Genomic DNA, 21,692 nt, shown 5'->3' with positions numbered 1-21,692 from the left:
ACCTCTTCCAGGTGACAAAACAATCTTTTTGTTCTAGTTCCCTGCCCTACCACCAGGGATGCCAGAACTAGTCAGACTAATGCCAAGGTATCCATTGCTGAGAAAATTGCAGGCTGGACTAATAACCCTTGTATCTTACATTAAAGGCACCTTAGAAATCATGTAGTACAACCTCTTTATTTTACAGAAAGGGAAACTAAGTTCTAGACTTTAGGGATAGAAATTCTGTCCCTGGACTAGTTTGAGGGTCCCTCGAGATTTTGCTCCTAAATGGATATGGCTTACAAACCCACCCCAGCACCTCCCAATAGACCTAAAATGTCAAAGGATACAGAACTGATCCAATACCTAGAAAATCCTCTATTAGAGCTGGGCCAAGATCAGATAATATATCATAGGAAGTTAAATTCCTCTGTGTCTACTCTGGTTCAGCTCTGTATCCCTGGTACAAAAGGGACACCACTCTGGCTGGAACTTTGGATGGGTCCAATCCAATCTGACCAGCATGAACTCAGTACCTATTAGGATGGTGGTGATCTGAGTGGCCATGATGTGTAGTGGAGGAGAAAGCACATTATACTTGGGGCTAGAAGGTCTAGGTTCTAATCTTAGCTCTGTGACCTTGGGCAAATCACTTAATTTCTCTGAGCCTCAGTTTCCTCATCTATAAAATGATAATAATAATAATACACTATCACTAATACAGGGTTGAAATAAAGTGAACTTTTTGGAGCTGGCAGCATGGTATAACAGAAAAAGCTTTGGATTTGGGCTCAAAAGACACGGATTTTGAGCCTGCTCTACTCACTTAACATCTCTGGGGCTTAGTTTTCTCAACTATAAAAATTAAAGGGTTGGATTAGGTATTCTCTAAGGTCCAGCTTGAAATGCATGATTCTAAGACCTCTAAAGTATCTTAATATATAGTTTACATTTAATTATCTGTGTAAATGCTCTTTTGCCAGTAGAATGTAAGCTTCTTGAGAGCAGGGCCTATTCCATTGTTGCTTTTATATCCCTGGTGCAGTTCCTGGCACATAGTAGACACCTGATTGATATGTGTGCAGCTGAGTACAATTGAATTGAATCTAGCCCTATCCGAACAATTTGGACATCCCAGGGAGCCACAGTTCCATATGTAATCATGGTCCACCTTGTCTAGAGAGGGTAAAGTCACCACAAACACAACATCTACTATCTTCTTTGAAGGATAACATTTCACCCTGGAGGAACCCAAATCAACCAGTATACTTATTGAGCACCTGCTTTGTTCCAAGCACTATACTAGAATCTAGAAGAGACACAAAATCATAACAAGACAAAGCCCCTACCCTCAAGGAACTTACAATTTGATTGAAGAATCAAGACTAAGTTGAGAAAAACAAATAAAGGAATAAGAACAGTACCCAAGTCCTAAATTATGTTGTACCATCAGAGTTCTAGGCAGCTAGGTGGCAAGGTAGATATAGCATTGGGCCCGGAGTCAGGAATTCTCATCTTCCTGAGTTCAAATCTGGTTTCAGACATTTACTAGCTGTGTGTCCCTACGCAAGTCACTTAACCCTGTTTGCCTCTGTTTTGTAAACTATAAAATGAGCTGGACAAGGAAATGGCAAACTACTCCAGCCAAGAAAACCCCAAATAGGGTCATGAAGAGTCAGACATGATTGAAACCACTGAATAAAAATAGTTCTAAAAAGAGAGAAATCACTGTTGCCTGTAATAGTCACAGAGGGAGTGGTACATAAAAATCCTAAAGGAATGCTAAATAGTGAGAAGAGAGAGAAAAGGAGTACAGATAGGAAAAGTCATGGGGGCTGAAAGAAGTTTGAGGTATGTGGAGAGTGGGGAGGCTAGCCTGACTATGGGGGAGGGTGTATGTCTGTTAAAAAGTTTTGGAAAATAAGACCTGGATAAGGAAGAAAAGAAGATCTGGGAACTGGGGCCTAAGAATCCAGAGTTCATGCTGTTAGGACTAAGAAGTTATTCCAGGTACTTGAGCAAAAGAATAACATGATCAAAGTGAAAATGAAATGGACATATGGGTCATAAAAAGTATATATGGGAATGTATGTGTGTGCATACATGTGTACACACACATATATACATATACATATACATATACATATACATATACATATATGTGCATGTGCAGGTATAAAAGAAAATATTCATATGATCACAATAAAGTTTCTAATAAAAATATGTTGTTTTTGAGTATCGAGGTTATAAACCCATTTCTTATTTTTCCTAATCCATTGTCTCACCTGTGTCATTTCTTCTGCCTTATATTTGTCACTAAATTTAAAATCATTCTCTAGTGTCTTTGAACATTGGACATATTCTGGTTTCAAAGACTTCTAAAGATATACTATCCTAATACAAATATGACACAGGGGAAAGAGCATGGGATTTGTAGTCAGAGGACCTCTGAACTATCTAACAAGGGGGCAAGTTGCAGCACCATTCTAGGCCTTGGGTGCTTCATATATAAAATTAGCAGGCTGGATCTCTGGGATTTCTTCCAGTCTTAAGTCCTCTGATCCCATGCAAAGGCATTGTAAAAATTAATAATTGAGCATTGACCAGGTGCCTGCTATGTGCCAGGTGTTGAAGCCTTCAGAAAGCTTATATTCTATCAGGGGAGAACATGAGTTAAAATAAATTATATACAAAACACACACACACACACACACACACACACACACACAAAATAAATGCATGAGGCCCAGTGGTGGCACTGGTGGTGGCAATCCTAGCATCCTGGGGCAACATGAAGAATCTTGTATAAGCTGCCTTTTGAAAGAAACAGGGGATTTAAGATATGAGAAGGCAATTCATTGCAGGCATGTTAGTTTATATATACAAAGGCATGGAAATAAGTAAAGGAATGTTTGGTGGAAAGAACAGCAAGAAGACCAATTTGTCTAGGTTTAGAGAGGGTGGTGGGGGTAGTGATATATAATAACCCTGGAAAGGTAGGTCAGAGCCAGATTTTGAAGGGCAACAAATACTATATGAGGCAGTTTCTATTTGATTCTAAGAGGTAATAGGGAACCATTGGAATTTCTTGATCAAGTAAATAATATGTCAGACATATGATTTAGGATCAACACTTTGTTAACTGTAGGAAATATTACAGAGGGAAGAGACATGAGGCATATAGACCAGCCCATTGTAAAAGTCTAGGCAAGAGGAGATGAGGGTGTGAACCAGAATGGTGGACCAACAACATGTTGGGGTGTTGCTGGAGGTAGAAGACAAGACTTGGGAGCTGATTTAGATGGGGGCACAGCAGAACAGGTGACAGGAGTCAAGGATTACTACAGGGTTTCAAACCTTCATGATTGGAATGATGGAAGCATCCTTGACAGAAGTGGGAATGTTCAATAAAAGAACTTCAAAAGTGGGTTTGAGGAAAAAGATAATGAGGTTGGTTTTGAATATGTTGAAATGACCAAGGGTCTTTACCCTTGATGGGCAATTGAAAAGCCTGCTTCCAACTCTTTCTATTCCAGCCCTTTCTCACACTGTCTTCAGAGAAATCTACCTCATGCATGAAAGTAATGCTTCCACCTTGCATTCATTGTGGTGTAGTAATGATTAATGGGGATGACAACAGCTAAAACAACTGTTCAACAGGAGTACAGCCTGAACAGTCAGCAGAGTACCTTTTTGGCCAAACAGTACTCTTCTGAGCTCCAAATGCCATCCACAGGGTTAAGAAATTCTCCATGGATGCCACTGTCATTATGAAATCATGGGTAGGGATTGAGTCATAACATGCAGTTTTGATGCCTAGAGAAAGTTTCACAAAATGCCCCTGAAAAAAACCAACTAGCATGAAACTCCTCCACTGAAGACAAATTCAGGGACAACACCCTGGGAGAGGCTCTATGATATCACCCAAGGTTGGCTTGAGACATAGAATTAAACAGACAGGATCCTGTAGGCAGAGATGTCAGGACACACAGAGACCATTGTTGGGGGTCTCCACTAAAAGGTGTAGAGAGGATTACTGGAAAATGGAAGAGCCAAGTACCAAGAGAGGTACTTACCTAGAGTGTTATATCTGGCAACTTCCTATTTTAAACTAAATATTCTTGCTAATTAAATGCTGTGCTCATTTGTTTCTCTGCTGAAGGAGTGCTATCAGTGTTATCTAAATTTTGTTTCCCTGGGGCAAAGGCCTGATCACCCCACCCTAGTTATGACTCTGGAATATGGAAAATAATGAATGATGCAGCTAAGGGAATTAATGAATAAGAGAAAAAGAAGAGGTAAAGGAAGAAAAAAGGAGGTGCTGTTGTGGTGGGGAGAGTTAAAGGGCTATTAACAGATGCCTTAGCTCCCTGCCAATGCATATCATTAGTTTCATATTTTGCTCATCTTTGAGTTAGTTTTGAAAGAGTAAGAAAGTGAGGAACTCATCTTTAATCCACTTAGCACATATGTAACTTAAATACTAAGTACTTCCTCTTTTGAAGTATATCACATTTTTAATAATTGTTTTAATAGTTCCTCTCAAACCAAATTAGTTATCACTACAGTCTTTAGTGATGTCACTGTTTTACCTGCTTAAGATTAATGTCTTTTCCATTATACCTTTTATGATTCATAATGTTTGAATTCACACTTTACTACTGTGCTGTTTTCTTAGAGCAAGAATTTCCAGTGATCTCTGGGATTTCAAACTGAAAGAAACCTACAAGAACATCTAGTCCAATTGTCTTATTTTATAGATGAGAAAAGATTAAGTGTCTTGCCTAAAGTCAAACAGGTAATAAAAAAATAAAAGTAGCAGGATAGAATGCCAGGTCTGAAGTCAGGGAGACTCATCTTTGTGAATTCAAATCTGACCTCAGATACTTATCAGCTGTGCAACCCTCAGCAAGTCACTTAACCCTGTTCACCTCAGTTCCTTATCTGTAAAATGAGCGGGTAAAGGAAATGGCAAACCACTCCAGTATCTTTGCCAAGAAAACTACAAAAGAGGTCACAAAGAGTGAGACATGATGGAAAATGACTCAACAACAACAAATATATGAGGCACTGTGCTACATGCTGAGGCATGTAAAAAGAAAGGCAAAAAAGTCCTTGCCTTCTAGGAGCTCACATTTCTAATAGAAGAGACAAAAAGTAAAACATCATATATACATAAACACATACACACATACATGCATATGTCCATGTACATACGCAATGCAATGCAACAAACAGACATATATGCATTTACATATGCATACACATACATATACACATTCACATATACATGCCTGCACATATACACATACACATATATACATACATACATACACAAATAAATATATGTACATATGCAAGTTAAAATATAGGTAATCCCAGAGAGAATATGCTAGGGGTGGTATAGCAGAAAGTTGGGGTAGAGTGGAAGACAGGGAAACATTTCTTTTTAATAGGTGGATTTGGAATTGAGTTTTGAAGGAAAAACCCAAAGAAGTCTGAGGTGTGGAGGGTGAGCTGAGAGACCAGTCAGTAGTCCAGATCTGAGGGGATTAGGGTCCCCTTAAAGTTGGCAGCCATGTCAAAAGAAAGAAGCTGATGTATAGAAAAATTCAATTCAGTAGGTATTTTTCCTTCAATGTCCACACTTCTGAAAACGTAGTTTTCTCCTCCTATAGAATAAACTTCTTGAGGGCTGGGACCATTTCATTTTTGTATTTATGTTTCCTGTGCCTAGCAGAGTGCCCATCATATAGTAGGTACTTGATAAACGATTATTGTTTGATTGAATGGGGAGAATTTGGTTCAGAAAGAACCAGCTCCTCAATTCAGCATAACCCTTGAGGTCATTTGCTTCATCAGCCAATCAATCAATAAAATTGTTAATTGAATACCTGATATTGTGTTAGACGTTGGACATACAAAGACAAAACATGGAAAAGAAAAAAATCTCTACTCTCAGGTAGTTTACATTCTAACAAAGACCTCTATAACCCGACTCTAGCACTAGGTTGTGACAGAGAGCAAAGTTGTGCTATATTGAGATGCTTTTATCAGGGCCATCCTGCTTATAGACACTGAAAGGGTAACCTCCTATTCCACATGTCCTCTAGCTGGCAGCCTTGGATAGTGGACCATCTGGATATAAAAAAAATATAAGGGGGGCAGCTAGGTGGCACAGTGGATAAAGCACCGGCCCTGGATTCGGGAGGACCTGAGTTCAAATCTGGCCTCAGACGCTTGACATTTACTAGCTGTGTGACCCTGGGCAAATCACTTAACCCTTATTGCCCTGCAAAAAACCAAAACCAAAACCAAAACCAAAACTTTCTTCCCCTCCATGTACTCTGTATTCCAGTGACACTGGCCTCCTTTTTGTTTCTCACACATGATCCTCCTTCTCCCAACTCTAGGCATTTCCCCTGTCTGTCCCTCCTAACTGGAACTCTCTTATCTCCTCATCTCTCCCTCCTGGCTTTCCTGACTTCCTTTAGTCTGAGAAAAAGTCTCATTTTCTGCAAGAAGCCGTTCTTTGTCATCCTTCATCTTACTGACTTCCCTCTGAGATGATCTCCAGTTTGTGCTGTATATGGTTTGTTTGAAGGCTGTCTCCTCCATTAGACTGTGAGCTCCTTGAGAGCAGTGTCTGGGTTTTGCCTTTCTTTACGCTCCCAGAACTTAGCACAGTGCCTGGCACATAGTTGGAAATCGACAGATTTGACTTGACTTGAAAACTGAGAAGAGAGATCACAATCCCATCAGCACTGCTGATGGGAGGATCACGTTCAAAGCAGAGTTATTATGCCAATTCAGAGAAACATGGTAAGCTGTGCTCTGTAGGGGATGATACTGGTCCAAGGAGAGACTATTCTCTTTGTTGATGATGTGGACCATAGAATGGAACTTACTCATTAAATCTACAGAAGATACCACATTGAGGGGAATGACATAGAAAGACCATAACAAGTTGGAGGAGAAAAATAGTCCAACATAAGTAGATTGAAGTTCAACTGGGACAAATGTAGAGTAGAATAGGACCCTTTTAAGAGAAACTCTTTCACTTACTGAATCCAATCAAAACAAGAAGGACGTGGAATGAATATGTACAGATTCATAAAATGATTATCTAGAGATTATTGTAGCTCAAATTTTGCAGGTGACAATAAGTTAATGTTGTTAGGAGAGTGGTAGATAGTACAGAAGTTTCCCTTTCCCTGCATGAAGGCCCTGTGCTCTGCCTTTCCCCTTTCATTCCTGTATAGCAAGAAAAACTAGTCCAGGATCATTTACATAAACAAACCTAATTGAAAAGTGGAAGGCAGAAAGGCAAATGGGGAAAAAAATGGAGATATTTTTTCTGAAATCTAAGAAGACTGGGGTGTGGGGGGAAGAGTAGGGATAGGGTCTGACCAAGCAGAGAGCACACCACTCAGGTACTGAAGGGGGAGAAGGTAAATAGGATGCACTCACTATGAGCTAAACAGCTGGGTGGTACACTGGACTGAATACTGGATCAGGAATCAAGAATACCTGGCTTCAAGTCCTGACTATGGGCTGTGTGATCCTTTGATAAGTCACTTAACCACCTCCTGCTTCAGTTTCTTCAGTTATAAAATAGGGATATTAACAGTACCTGCTTTTTAGGATAGTTGCGAGGATAGAATAAATGAGTACCTTAAAGTTCTGTTAATAAATGCTGCTGAATATGAGCTGACCTGGACTGTTAGATCAATTCCACAGCCAACTGAGAAGATCTTCGTGTGGCTAATGGGGCTACAGGATTCAAGAGACAAAAGCATATTTAAATAGTTCAAGCCTGCTCCTTGAGAGCTGGCACCATCCCTTGGAGAGGAGAGACAAACATAAGGCAGTAGGAGACCAGAGGGCAATTGGTTTTGAAAGTTCTGACATGGAAAATTGAGCCTGAAATCCTCCAATACTTCACTCCTTTGCTGGGGACCCACCTGCAACAGGGTTGTAAGTCAGAGAGGCCACATAGGTCACTGGGCTACCCCAATGGAGTAGTGATGAAATTCTCTTAACTTTTTTGGGTTTGGATTCAGGTATTTTGTTGAGTAAATAAAAGCCTTATATGTATTGATGCCTCATAACCTGAGTGCTTGCTAAGAGAGATGACAACCACATTTGATAATATGCCCGATAAGAAAGTTCTTGTCTTCTACCTGAGTTGGGGCACAGAGTTAAATAAATGAGAAATACCCCAAAGTGTACCTGGGTTCTTTGTATCAGCAGTAAAGTGATGATAATTGTTATGCTGGAGTAAAAAAGCAAGATAGGACAACAAGAAAAACCTTAATTAACCTCTACCATTCACTCAAATTTGGGAAAGATGGGCAGTGGAACACAAAAATGATAGCACTAATTTTGTTGTTCAGTCATTTTAGTCATATCCAACTCCATATTGACTCCATTTGGGGTTTTCTTGGCAAAGATAGTGGAATGGGTTTGTTCTTTCTCCATCCAGCTCATTTTACGGATGAGAAACTGAGGCAAACAGGGTTAAAATGACTTGCCCAGGGTCACGCAGCTAGTAAGTGTCTGAGACCAGATTTGAACTGAGGAAGATGAGTTTTCCTGATTCTAAGCCCAGGGCTCTCTCCACTGATGCCACTGTTGCTCTTTCCACTTAGCTGCCCAAGAGCACTAATGTAGACAGGTAAAATGCATTGTTATTATTGAACCCATAAGATAAAAAGCTGAATAAGGACTTGGCTCTCTGCTACTCTTAGAGCCTAGGTATATGCTAGCCTGAAGGATTTCTTCATCTGTAAAATGAGAGGCATTTCTCAGGTTATAAAATCCTCTATCTAAAAAATTCTGTGAAGTAGAGTCTTTCTTGACTTCTTCCCATACCTTCCCTGTTTAAGAAAAAAATCATAATTTCTGCTTTGGTACTTAAAGGCCATGAAAATAAAAGTAAGAGATTGCCGTGTTTCTGAATCTAGCATCCTTGTAACCAGGCCATTCCTATTCTTAAAGTAGAAAGGAGATAACATCAAATGTGCTATCTATCTATCCTATATCAAAGTACCTTGAAAAGTATAAAGTGATGTCTATCCATGGCCAAAGTGGTTTATTATCATTGGAGAGATGCCATAACTGTGGCTTCTTTGCGAGTCTGGAGATTGATTGACAAAATATACCCATTCATATGCAGACTCAGTCCAAGTTGGGAGTAGGCAGAAGTAGAAAAACCTAATGCCACTGGCTCCTCCCATGTCACCTCTCTGTAACACTGGAGAGGTGGATGGAGACAAAACTAAGGCATCTTCTACAAAGGTTTGATGCCTTGTGTCTGACTTGGGGGTTGTGGGATTTAGGGTGGCTCTCACATTCATTGGCAAGATTAGGTCGAGTTTAGCAATAAAACAATGTTCAGTCACAAAGTCCTATGTGCCCAGTAGGCCTTTCTTTCTCACAAAGGATTCCCTTAAAATGGTTTGGAATTGTTCTTTTTTTACTTAACATAGAGCCAAAGAAAGAGGGTGGCATGGAAATATAACTGCTTCCTGCCTTGTAACTGAAAATGAGCATGCTTTCTTTCTGTGTTCTCCCAAATAGTTTCTTAGTCCTGTTTTATTTAGTAGCCTATCCCTTGGAGACTTCTTTGGATTGAAAAATACTCCATCTAGCTTTCATTTAAGCTCATACACACATGCAAATGCTCACAGAGGAAAAAATATGGCCTTGCTTCCTCCCCCCTTTCCCAATTCCAATTAGCATGCCTTGACTCATCTTTGTCAGTTCTGCTTTACACCATCCATGGAATCTTTATTCTGGTATCTTAATATTCTATTTTTATCCTTGGCATTTGTGATGCACGAATTTCAAATTAAAAGATTCAAGTAATCTAAAACAAGAGTTGGTTACCCTTAGGAAAAGCATAGTAGTGACCAGCCTTAACTTATCATCAGGTCTGAGGCATTGTTGCTTTTGTCTTGGAAAGCAACAAACAAAAGTTTGTTACCAGGCATTTTGGCCAGATTCAAAGGTCAGTGGAATCAAATGCAGATTTTTTTTTTTACTATAGTGCTAATAGTGGAAATGAAAACACTCTGTATAGCAAATGGATTAGTGGAACTTATTATTACTAAGCAACTGATTAGTAGCTTTGTTTTCAAAACACTTCAATGTCCAGAGTTACATGCCCTGAGCAAGGGAAGTTGTTTTATAGATGATGCCTAAAAACATAACATTCTGTCCTTTCCCAGTCGATACCAGGGAATCTTGAGAAGGATGTGGAGGAGACTGGAATATGGATAAATGTTGTTGAAGAAAGATGATAGCTCAACGATGCAAAGTTAGAAAGGACCTTAGAAGTCATTTACTCCAATTTCATTTTAGAGGTAAGAAAACTAGACTATTTGGGGAAGTTATGTGTCTATTACTAGATCCCACAGTGGTAAGTGGCAGAGCTAGAATTGAAACTTGGGTCCTCTGATTCTAAATCCAATATTCTTCCCACTCTGCCACAAAGAACATAGAGTGACAGATCAAAAATGAATAAGGTGCCATGACTGGATAAGAAGGTTGGTCCACTATCACTGGGGTATTCACACTGAGTGGCAAGGAAAGACTTTTCCCTTTGTCATTCACAGTACTTCACTTGGATTCTTTTCTGACTGATAGCTTATACTTACTTGTAAGATGACTGGTCAAAGTGGGAACAACAAATCTGTGGCCAAAGAACTTAGTAAAAAAATCAACTGGTCCAAGTAGGGAATGAATGGAGTGAGATTGAGCTCATTAGTACCTAGCCAATTAGATGTTGTTGTTGTTCAGTCATGTCCAACTCTTTGTCAACCCCATTTAGAGTTTCTTGGCAAAGATACTGGAGAGGTTTGCCATTTTTTTTTCTCCAGCTCATTTTACAAATGAGAACCTGAAGCAAACAGGGTTAAGTGACTTGCCCAGGGTCACACATCTAGTAAGTGTCTGAGGTCAGATCTGAATTCAGGATGATGAGTCTTCCTTACTGTGGGCCTGGTGCTCTATCCACTGTAACACTTAGCAACCAGATAATCAACCACAGGCAATTTAGGAAGGAAACAAAGATTTTTAAAAAAAACTGGATCATGAATCATAAAACAACATTTCATAAGTTCACTTACACTAATAAGGTTTAGTCATGCATTTAATCTCATGCTGTATATTTATAATAACCCCTAAGTTGCAATCTGACTGATGTCCCCCTCCCCTAGCATCTGGTCATATTCCATATTCAAGGCATGATTATTTGAATTTGGATTTTTTTTCTAGTAGGTATGTTATGTGTTCAGAGTTCTTCTCCTTGGAGAGAAGGCTTGGTGTCCTCTGTGAACAAGTTGGCTCAGAACTAGAGGTAGATAGAACATTTGGGTTTTTCTCTTTTTCTGTTTTTCCACTAACATCCTAGAACCCCAGAATTGGAAGGAACCTAAGAAGTTCTCTAGTCTGACCTTTACTTAAACCATGAATCCCATCAGGCTATGCTTTAACATCCCCAGTCACAGGGAACTCACTACCTTCTGAGCCAGCTCATTCCATATCTGGACAATTCTAATTGTTAGGAAGTTCTTTCTTGCATTGATTCCAAGGAATCCTAATTCTTTCCTCTTCCTTCTTTCTTCTTCAAATATTGTGAGACAGTGATTTTTTTTTTTTTGCTCTACTACTAATACAGATAGTAAAGAGTTGTGTATCCAGCCTACGACTCTGAGACCTCAACTATCACTGCATTCTACTCTGTGACGTTCTGGATCTATCGAATAATATAATATTTATAAAATGATTAGCACAATGCCTGGAATGGTACTGAATACATGCTTACTCTCTTTGTTCTCCTATATATTTTCTCATTTTATTGCATCCCAAGGTTTGTCTGAGCAAAGGTGCAGCACATATATCAGGAAGGTTCCCTGCTTGCAAGGATTAGGGGGGAGGGGCAGGGGAGAAGACAATATCACAGCAAAATTGTAAGAAATTGAGGTTTTATGATTTTCAAACATGATGTAACTTCTTGACAGTTTTCTTTCTTTTCAGGGGGTGGCATGGTATAGTAGAGAATGCTACCTCCCTCAGGAAAATTTGTTGCCTCTGACACCTATTATTTATGCTGATCATGAGCAAAGAACTGCATCTTTCAGTGTTTCAAGTAAATCTCTAAGGCTATATATTAATAAGAATTGTGGATTTGTACCAATCAAGAGAATTTCCATACTAGGAATTTCTTACACTAATAAAAGCATAGGTTTAGTCTTTATTGTTGCTGCCTTAACCCTCTCCCCTAAAATCTTTTGTACAATAGGGATGAGATTATTTACTGTACCCTGTATACCTATTAGAACCCTATACTTTAGGTCCAAAATATGAAACCACTTTATAGAACCCCCCCCCCCCAGGTATTTAATGAGGTCATTTTCATGAATTATTAACTTACAGGCTATGTGATCTTGAGGGATTCAGTTAACCTCTTTAGGTCTGCTCCCCCCCACCCAATTTTCTCATTTGCAAAATGAGATTGGAGTATGTCATGTGATCTCTATAGTCCTTTTCAGCTCTAAATTTATTATCCTATGAATACCAATAGATGGGCACCAAGATGAATCAGTTTAATATCACTTAATGGTAATATAACAAAGTTCCTCTATGTATATATGTGTTCTCTCTCTTTCTCTCGCTCTCTCTCATTCTTTCTCTCTCTCTCTTCCTTTCCCTCTCCCTTTCTCTCTCCCTCTCTCTCTCTTTCACACACACATACACACATCTATGTATGTATGTTTGTGTATGTGTGTGCTATATATGCATGGCCCATCCATCTCAATAATCTGTCTCTGATAAAAGCACTAGTGATTGTACTAATACAATAGATAACAAAATCTCAAATTTCTATAAATTAGTGGGAAGAGCCCTGAATTTGGAATCAAAAGGGTTTGAGTCACTACTATATACTCAGTAGCTGTATGACTTTAGGAAAGTCTTCTTGGAGCCTTGGGTTTTTCACCTGTAAAATAAGAAGGTTGGACTGAATTCTAAGGTCCTTTCCACTTCTAAAATTCTATGATCCTAGATAGAATTTAAAAGGAATAAATGTTAAATCCTGTATTTAAGTTTTTGAAAAATCAACCACACACTACAAAATAAAAGATACTTGACTTATTAGAGTGCATAAGACAAAGGTCTGGGATGTATGTACAATGAATTATTAATATTAATTAATATCACCATATTGCTGCTAAAATGTGACTTTTATCTTAAGCCATACTGATAGAAATGTAGCATCTTGACCATAGAAAGCAGTAGTCCCATGTTTCTTTGAACTGGTTGGACTCTATCTTAAATAATGTGTTCGACTTGAGATACATCATTTTAAGATGGACACCAATAATTTAAAGTATATCCATATAACAGATTTAGAAATGTGTAGTTTGAAGTCAGGATGACCTGAGTTCAAATCCTGCCTCAGACACTTAGTAGAAGTATGACCCTGGGCAAGTCACTTACCTCCTTGAGCCTCAGTTTCCTCAGCTGTAAAATGGAGCTAAAAATAGATCAAATTCGATAATATGTGGAAAATGCTTTGTAAACCTGAAAGTACTAGTAAAAACTCTCTATAATCATCATCATTATAATTATTAACAAAATATTTTTCAAGTTTTTTTTTCAGGTTGTCATTCAGAAGAAGTAGTAGACCTGGTCTTTAATGCTTTAGAACGCAGAACTAGAAGCATTCTTTATAAATTAAAAGGAGGAAGATGAGTTCAAAAGAACAAATAATGTCTTAAACAGTGGAAACTGTCAAACAGAAAAATGAGCAGAGTAAACACTTCATCTCTGGAGGTATTCAGGCAGGTTCCTGAACTAGGTGAGTGCTAAGAATGGATGATTTTAAAAATTCTATAATTTGAGTAATAGTGTAGCCATCCTTTTATTCATTCTAATCTTTATGGAGTGCACCATCATTGAATAACATTGAATTTGGCTAATATGCAAGGCAAAGTAAGGTTATTAACCTAGGTGTCATTCTCAATTCCTCACTCTCTTGGTCTTCCTCCATATCCAATCTGTTTCCAAGGCCTCTAGATTTTGTCTTATAGCATCTCTGGCATATGACCTGTTCTCTCTTCTGAACATCACTCTACTAAAGGCCCTCAACCCTTCATGGCAAAGTTGGCTTCCCTTCCATGAGTCTCTCTTCACTGCAGTCCATTCTATGTTCAACTTTCAAACTTATTTTTCTTAAAGCACAGGTCTGACCATATCACCTCCCCACTCAGTGAACTCCAGCTTCCCCATTACCTTCAGGATCAAATGTAAAAATCTTTATTTGGCATTCAAAGGCCTCCATAACCTTCCCCTCTACCTCCGCCCCCCACCTTGCATTCTTCTCACACTTTATGCTCCATCATGTACTCTGTGCTTCAGTGACTCTGGCCTCCTTGCTGTTCTTTGAGCAGGATATTCCATCTCCCAACTCTGGATATTTCCATTGACTGGCCCCTATGCTTAGAACTCTCTCGCTCATCATCTCCATCTCTTGGATTCCCTGGATTCCATCATGCCCCAGTAAAATCATACCTACTATAAGAAATGATCCCTACTAATTCTAGTGTAAAGTGTCTTCCATTGGAAATTGATTATTTCTGATTTCTTCTGTATACAACTTGTTTGTGCATAGTTGTTTGCATGTTGTTTCCTCTTTAGACGTCTAAAGAGAGCAGAGACTGTCTTTTATCTTTTTTTTTTTTTTTAAATATCTCTAGCACTTAGCATGGTGCCTGACACATAGCTGGTGCTTAATAAATATTTATTGACTGACTGACTGATGACTGACTGGCTGATTTAGTGCTTACTATGTGCCAGGCACTGTGCTAAGCACTAGGAATACAAATACAAGTAAAAAGACAGTCCTTGGTCTCAGTGAATTTACAATTTAATGCGAGGAGACAATACATAAAAGAGAACTAAAAAGCATTAGGGGAAGGGGTTGGGTGTGTGTGTGAAGGTACCCGGTATGGCGTGGAGTGTTGAAATCCATGCTGGGAATTGGCCATACTGTAAACCTCCACAGAATGGATGTTCCAGAAGGACCTCACCAATGAGAGAAGGGGGTCAGCATAGCAGAGGGATATCCATTCCAAGGTGAGAAGGCTTCAGGGACTGATGAATGGTCAATACCTATGTTTATATATCCACCATTTACAGACACCAATCATGTGTTTCTTTGTGTTTTTGTTTGTTTGTTTATTTTTTTTGCGGGGCAATGAGGTTTAAGTGACTTGCCCAGGGTCACACAGCTAGTGTCAAGTGTCTGAGCCCAGATTTGAACTCAGGTCCTCCTGAATCTAGGGTCAGTGCTTTAACCACTGCACCACCTAGATGCCCCCTACCTATCATGTTTTTAAGACTTTCCCTTTCCATGATAAAGTATCTTAATCCTTTTTGTTCCCTTCATGTGCTCTTTGCTCCAGCCAAACCAGACCACTTGCCACGCTCCATATACACCTAGGTTTCCTTGCTGCTGTACCTTTGTTCATGTTTCCTGTGCCTAGAATGTCATTCACCATTCTCTCTCAATCCATTCCTTTCTATTGTAGGAGTAATTACTAGTCTATGAGTGGGGGATTTGGGTCAGATAAAATGCTGGTTTTTCTACTTACTAGCCATGTTTATTTATTCTTCAGCAAAATGAAAGGACTGCACATAAAGAACTTTGTCAAATCTATAAGAATATGAGTCATTCCCCAATTGATAAATGGTCAAAGGATATGAACAGGCAGTTTTCTGATAAAGAAATCAAAACAAATTATAGTCATATGAAAAAAAATGCTATAAATCACTACTTGGTCTATTTCTGAAGATAATTAAGGAAAAAGGAAAAGAACCAATATGTTCTAAAATGTTTATAGCAGCTCTCTTTGTGGTGACAAAGAACTGGAAATTGCAGGGATGTCCATCTATTGGGGAATGGCTGGGCAAGTTGTGTTGTTGTTTGTCCTTTGTTCATGAAGAGGGCCATGACAGATGTCATGACTTGCAATGAATTGGATTTAAGTGAGAAAGGGATATGCAAAGTCACCAGCCTCACCCTCTCCTTTGGAGTCATCTGGGTCCAATGGCAAGATATATCATCAGGACAAATGGAGATGGCCTGAGATATCTAAGGCAAGTGAGGTTAAGTGACTTTTCCAGGGTCACACAGCTAGTAAGTATCTGAAGTAAAATTTGAACTCAAGTCCTCCCAACTTCGGGGCCAGTATGCCACCTAGCTGCCCCAAGTTGTGATGTATAATTGTGATGAAATGCTTCTGTGCTATAAGAAGTAATGAGCTCAGTGATTTTTGAAAAAACATGGAAAAACTTGCATGAAATAATGAAGAGCAAAATGAGCAGAGCCAGGAGAACATTGTATACAGTAATATCAATATTGTTTTAGGAATGGCTTTGAGTGAATAAGTTATTTTGATTATTATAAATATCCAAACTAGCTACAAAGGATATATGAAAGAAGATGCTTAGTCCACAAATGAGGACACCGAGGCCCAAAGAAGGAGTGATTTGTCTCAGATGACATGGCTAATAAGTAAAAGGACCAAGATTTAATATATATATATATATATATATATATATATATATATAACATATAATAGATACATATATGGATACGTATAGCTACATGTATATATATGTATGTATACGAACACAGAGATAGACATGATTCAATGAATCTGTTATCTCATTAATGTGATACTCCCTCCAGTGGGGGAAAACTGCAGTGTCTACACTTTCTTATCCTGTGGAGCTTAGACCCATATTCTCCCACCTATTCCCTATAAAGGATCCACCCCCATATGTTTAGTCTAGCCATCATTAGCTGGGAAGCACATAGGCAGTCCATCAGTTATCCTTCATGCTTGTTAATAGAGATTCATAAGTTTCACATTAATCTTGGAGTTTCATAACAGAGGGGTCTTTAATGATAAAGGACAAAGCCAAAGCAGGATGGCAAATTCAGGTCTGACTTTTGTCCTGGAGTCATAGATTGAGAGTTGAAAGAGACCTGAAAGATCATCTAGTTGAACATTTTCATTTGACAGATAAGGAAACTGAGGCCCAATGAGGTTTAAATGACTTGCCCAAGGTCACATATCTAGTTAAATGGCAGAGGCAGGCTGTTTGTAAATATTATGTGTGATCCTTCCTCATTTGTATCTGTGTTTTCTGAGTATTCTTTTTTGCTTGTTTGAAGTTGAAAATTCTAACACAACAAAAGGTATATTTATTCTAGCCTCAGCTGAGGCAGCTTTTCCTATTTGCATTCTGATAAGCTTTCCACTTATTTGAATTTTAAAATAAAACAAACAAGTAGTATAGCACCCCAAATGCAAGGAGTGCAACACATTTTCCCTTCATGCAATACATGTGCTACTTTATCTTCTAACAATTACCATGTAATTATTTTAGTAACTGTTGCTATCAGTGCAAGCCAGCAAAGCTGTGTTACTATTGAGGATTAAAGCTTACTTTTAATTGAGAGAAATGTCAAAACTGCTCAAACTATTCTTAACACTATTTACTTTTCCTGGGGCTCATAAAAGAGAAAAGGAAATTTTAATTGGAGCTGCAGTCTTAAAGAGTACTTACTTTCACTGAGACAGAATTAAGAAATACTCACACAATGGGACTACCTATTCAATTTCTTAGGGGAGCTAGGTGGCACAGTGGATAGTGTGGGGTCTAGAGTAAGGAAGACTCATCTAGCTGAGTTCAAGTCTGGCCTCAGACACTTGCTAGCTGTATGACCCTGAGCAGGTTACTTCACCCTGTTTGCCTTAGTTTCCTCATCTGTAAAATGAGCTAGAGAAGGAATTGGCAAACCACTCCAGTATCTTTACCAAGAGAACCCCAAATAGGACCGTGAAGAGTCAGAGGCAATGATAATAAACAACCTTTCTTTCTGTATTGCAGTAAAGGTTCCTTTCCCCTTACCTTTGTATTCTGTTTGGGCATTTAGGAAGGCCATGCATTTGACTTCCTCTTCATGGATTTCCAAGTGTAATCTGCATTCTGGGTGAATGCCATTCACCTATGAGAAGTTAAATGAAGGTTTCTTAAGTGGTAGTCCTTCTACACTGGAGTAAAATACTCCCCCCCCAAAAAGAACCATACACACTCCCAGATTGTTTTCAACTGTTTCAAAATAATATTATTCAAAATCAATCAGCCTTCTCCCTCTGGTGTTATTGTTTAATGAAGTTCTCTTGTTTGCTTTTGGAAAATAGTGTAAAAATCAAAACTGAATATGGTGTTCTTTCACCTTTAAAAGGAAATTATATTAACAAATGATATGCTGTATTGAGTTTACAGTAATCTTAGGAACAAAAGAGTACTTTAGTTGAGTAAGTATTTGGTGCAGAAAATCATAACATTTCATAGCAGATGAGTTGATTTAAGTAAATACACTGGTATGAATTCATAGGGGACTACTTAATGACACTGTGTACCAGATGCAAATATGTTAGCATATTTCCTCTGAAGCACTCTCCACTCTTTTTTAAGTTAGCTATCACCAATCTAAGCAAGACCAGGGTAGAGACGATTCCAAAATGAGTCACAAAATGTGAAATTGTGCCATCTTTAACTTTAAAATTTAAAGCAGAGGATGGAAGGGAGGAGAAAGAGAGGAAGAGATAATTTCCCACTTTGTAACAGGATTTAAATATATTATATGCATAGTGGTTTCAAAAATGCTAGCTGTCTCTTTTCAGAGGAAGATAAAGCTAAGGAATCTTCTCTATCTTCGAGGATAATATTATCACCATGTAGAGTGCCGAATCTCAGAGCTTGGTTTTTGGATGAGAAGATTCAATTCCCCTTCTCCCAATGTCTACATCCATTTGTTCAGCTGCATTTCATCAGTGAAGGAATTCAGATTTGGGAGGCTAAATGTATGACCAAAGAATACTTTGTTTTTATTAAGGGAACAAATAAGCCCCGAATCATGCTCTTGTGTTATAAACTCATATACAACTTCAGGACCATTGAACCAGGTTGGATGGAGTTCCTAGTATAGACTTATTTTTTCTTTTTCATTCAGCAGAGAGAACCTTCACAGAATATATACTACATGGTGCATTCGGCAAAGAATTTAAACAACAGGATGTCTACCTTGTATATTTATTAAAGAGACAAGGTCTTATTTTTTTTCTCTTTTTTGTACAAGCTACAAGTTGAGAAAACTCCTGATTCCAAATGAGGTTGTGCTTTTTGAGAAATAAGTAATGTGCATATGCTTAAATGTCAAAATGGAGGGAAATCTTATTGATTAAAAAAATTCAAATCATTGATGAGAATTGGCTAAGATGGTTAAGAATAAGGACCAATATGGTTCAGATACAAGTAACAGACACAATAATAGTATGAACAAAGTAACATTCATAAATAGCAGCACCTTTTAGCGCCAATAGCGTGCATTCCAAAATACTTTCACAACAGTATTTTTATGTTACCAACTTCCCAGGAAAGGAAGTGATAGGGTCAGTCATGGATTCATATATGATAAGAAGGCTCCTCAGAATAAAGTTTAGTAACTCTGGTAAACTTCCGAAGGTCCCCAAATAGGACATATTTCAGAAATTATAACCTTCCCCAGACCCTTGCATTCCATTGAAAACATATTACATTGTGTTTTCAAACACAGGCTAATTCTAACAGTTTCACCATTTTGCTCTAATCCTTAATTTCAAGGAACATGTTATTGATGACAATGCTTGTACATAATAAACATTTTCACCTCCCTGAATGTAGGCTATTCACATAGGAAAGTTAGAGTTCAGATTTAACTTTTCCATCTCTTTGTTTGGGTAGTGATTTCACCTGTGTGGAAATTCATTCTTCATCTGAAGTTCAGCAGCTGGACTGCAATTTCTCTTAGAGTCTTACGGGGGATAAAAGAATAAACGACTTGCCTCCTATTCTCACGGCTAATATGGTCACAGGGACTACCTGAACCCAGATCTTCCTGATGAGAACGAGTTCTCTAGCCATTGTGACACACTACCTTTCATTAGCATATTCGGAATAATGAACTGTTCAGGGTAGAAGAAGCGATTGATTTTTCTCTCTACTGACTTTACCTATCCGCTACACTTTGGTTTATCTTTTTTATTCCTCTGCTTTGAAGTGGAGAGTTTCATGCTCTGGAAGCTTAAATATTTTCAACCAACAAATTTACGCAGGATCTTCTGGAGGTTTCTTTCCCATCTCCTTTCTTGGGAATAAGTTCTAAATAGAAAAGCATTGTGTTGTGCATGTGTGTGCAGGGTGGGGTAGGGGTAGATGTGGGGATTAGAGATGTGCAACAGATATTTAGTGACTCAGTCAAATACTAGCTGCTGCTCTTTGAAGTTTCAAACCTGTGTTAAGGACTGCCTAGCCTGATTTCTTCAACAGAAAGCTGAAAGGTCATTGTTAATGCCAGCCTTCCAGCTACGATTTTATTTAGTAGCTAAGTCTCTACATTCAAAGCATCAGGAGCTGTTTTTATTATTATTATTATTATTATTATTTGTTAATGGTTTAGAATAGACAGCCGGAACCCATTTCTGGCAAGGGAAAGATGTTGGGGGAGAACTTTGGTAGGAAGGAAGAAAAGGTTCTTTCTAAGCCCTAGAGTCCCAACATCTTGCAAGAGTGGAGCGATTCTAGTTGGAAATATCTGCGTGTGTAGGCTGCGAGCTCCGTGGGAGAACTTGTTTATCTGATAGGTAGCGCATGAAGAGCAACCGATTCTGTGTAATGCACAAAGGGGCTGGGGTTCTGGGGGGTACCCGCCAAGCTCCCTACCAGGCGGGCGGCTGTCCCTGAGAGCTCTCCCATAGAAGTCTCCTCCTCACATCCTCCCCGTAGATTTGCTTTCCATTTTTCTAAACTTTCTTGACAACTCTTAGCGTAGGCGCACCCCATCTTATGTTGCTCTAGGAGAATTGATAACAGCCCGATGGTGCGGAACCAGCATTTGGCGGGGAGGGCTGTAGACGGGGGAGAGAATGTTGTCATTTCACAGTCCCCCAGCCCATTCCTGCCCTAAATCCTGAAGCCCCCTTAGGGGAAGGGTGTTACTTACAGACACCGGCAGTAGGCACCAGCAGGTTAGGAGAACAGGGACCAGCTCTGTGTATCTCTTCATCCCCTCAGACACCGGGGTCCCAGCTTTGGGGATGCGGGGAGTATGGAGCTGCAAAGATCAGCTGAAGAGAGGAGATCCAATCCCCGCTGCCTTCTTCCAAAGAGCTCGGGAATCCCGGAGCAGAAACATGGGGTCCGGCCAGCAAAGGGGACAAGAGCAGACCTCTCACCCCCCCCCCCCCCACCTCCACCTAGCCTTTCTCCGACTTCCCTTCTTCCCGACAGGCAGCCGAGGCGCTCTAGCCCTGTCTTGTCCTGTCTTCCCCTTCCGAAAGGGCAGAGGTGCCCACCCAGGACCACGTCCCACTCCCCGGTCCAGCTTCTCCAGGCTCCGTGGCTGCCGCTGCTGGAGCCGCCACCCACGTGTACTCGGGGCAGTGGATGCAGCTGCAGTAGCCCAAGCTCCTTAGCTAGTCGGGGCTCTCTAGTCCTTGGCTGTCCCCAGCCTCAATCCTGCCCCTGCGCGGTGCAGTGTGAGCGTGGGGCAAGGTCTCCCGGAATCTTCCTTTCTCTTTTTCTTTCTT

The 21,692-nt window shown here is 39.4% G+C and overlaps 1 protein-coding gene across 2 annotated transcripts in view; it reads right to left on the bottom strand.

Moving 5' to 3' along the window:
* Positions 1–21,241, bottom strand: part of VIPR2 (vasoactive intestinal peptide receptor 2) — a 144,966-nt gene extending 123,725 nt beyond the window's left edge. Inside the window, exons 1-3 of one of the 2 annotated variants that reach the window (XM_043969075.1) lie at positions 21,107–21,203; positions 20,827–21,011; positions 17,971–18,067 (exon numbers count right to left, since the gene is read on the bottom strand). In XM_043969075.1, coding sequence (XP_043825010.1) covers positions 17,971–18,067; positions 20,827–20,946 — 217 coding nt within the window. In that variant the 5' untranslated portion in view covers positions 20,947–21,011; positions 21,107–21,203. Of the gene's footprint in view, positions 1–17,970; positions 18,068–20,826; positions 21,012–21,106 lie in introns of both variants that reach the window. The other variant, XM_043969076.1, reaches the window with a different exon arrangement.
* Between the last annotated feature and the right edge of the window lie 451 nt (positions 21,242–21,692).

The sequence above is a fragment of the Dromiciops gliroides genome, chromosome 5 (genome assembly GCF_019393635.1).
Source record: "Dromiciops gliroides isolate mDroGli1 chromosome 5, mDroGli1.pri, whole genome shotgun sequence".
NCBI lineage: Eukaryota > Metazoa > Chordata > Mammalia > Microbiotheria > Microbiotheriidae > Dromiciops > Dromiciops gliroides.
The sequence above is the reverse complement of the archived record's forward strand: the minus strand, read 5'-3'. Positions and strand labels throughout refer to the sequence as shown.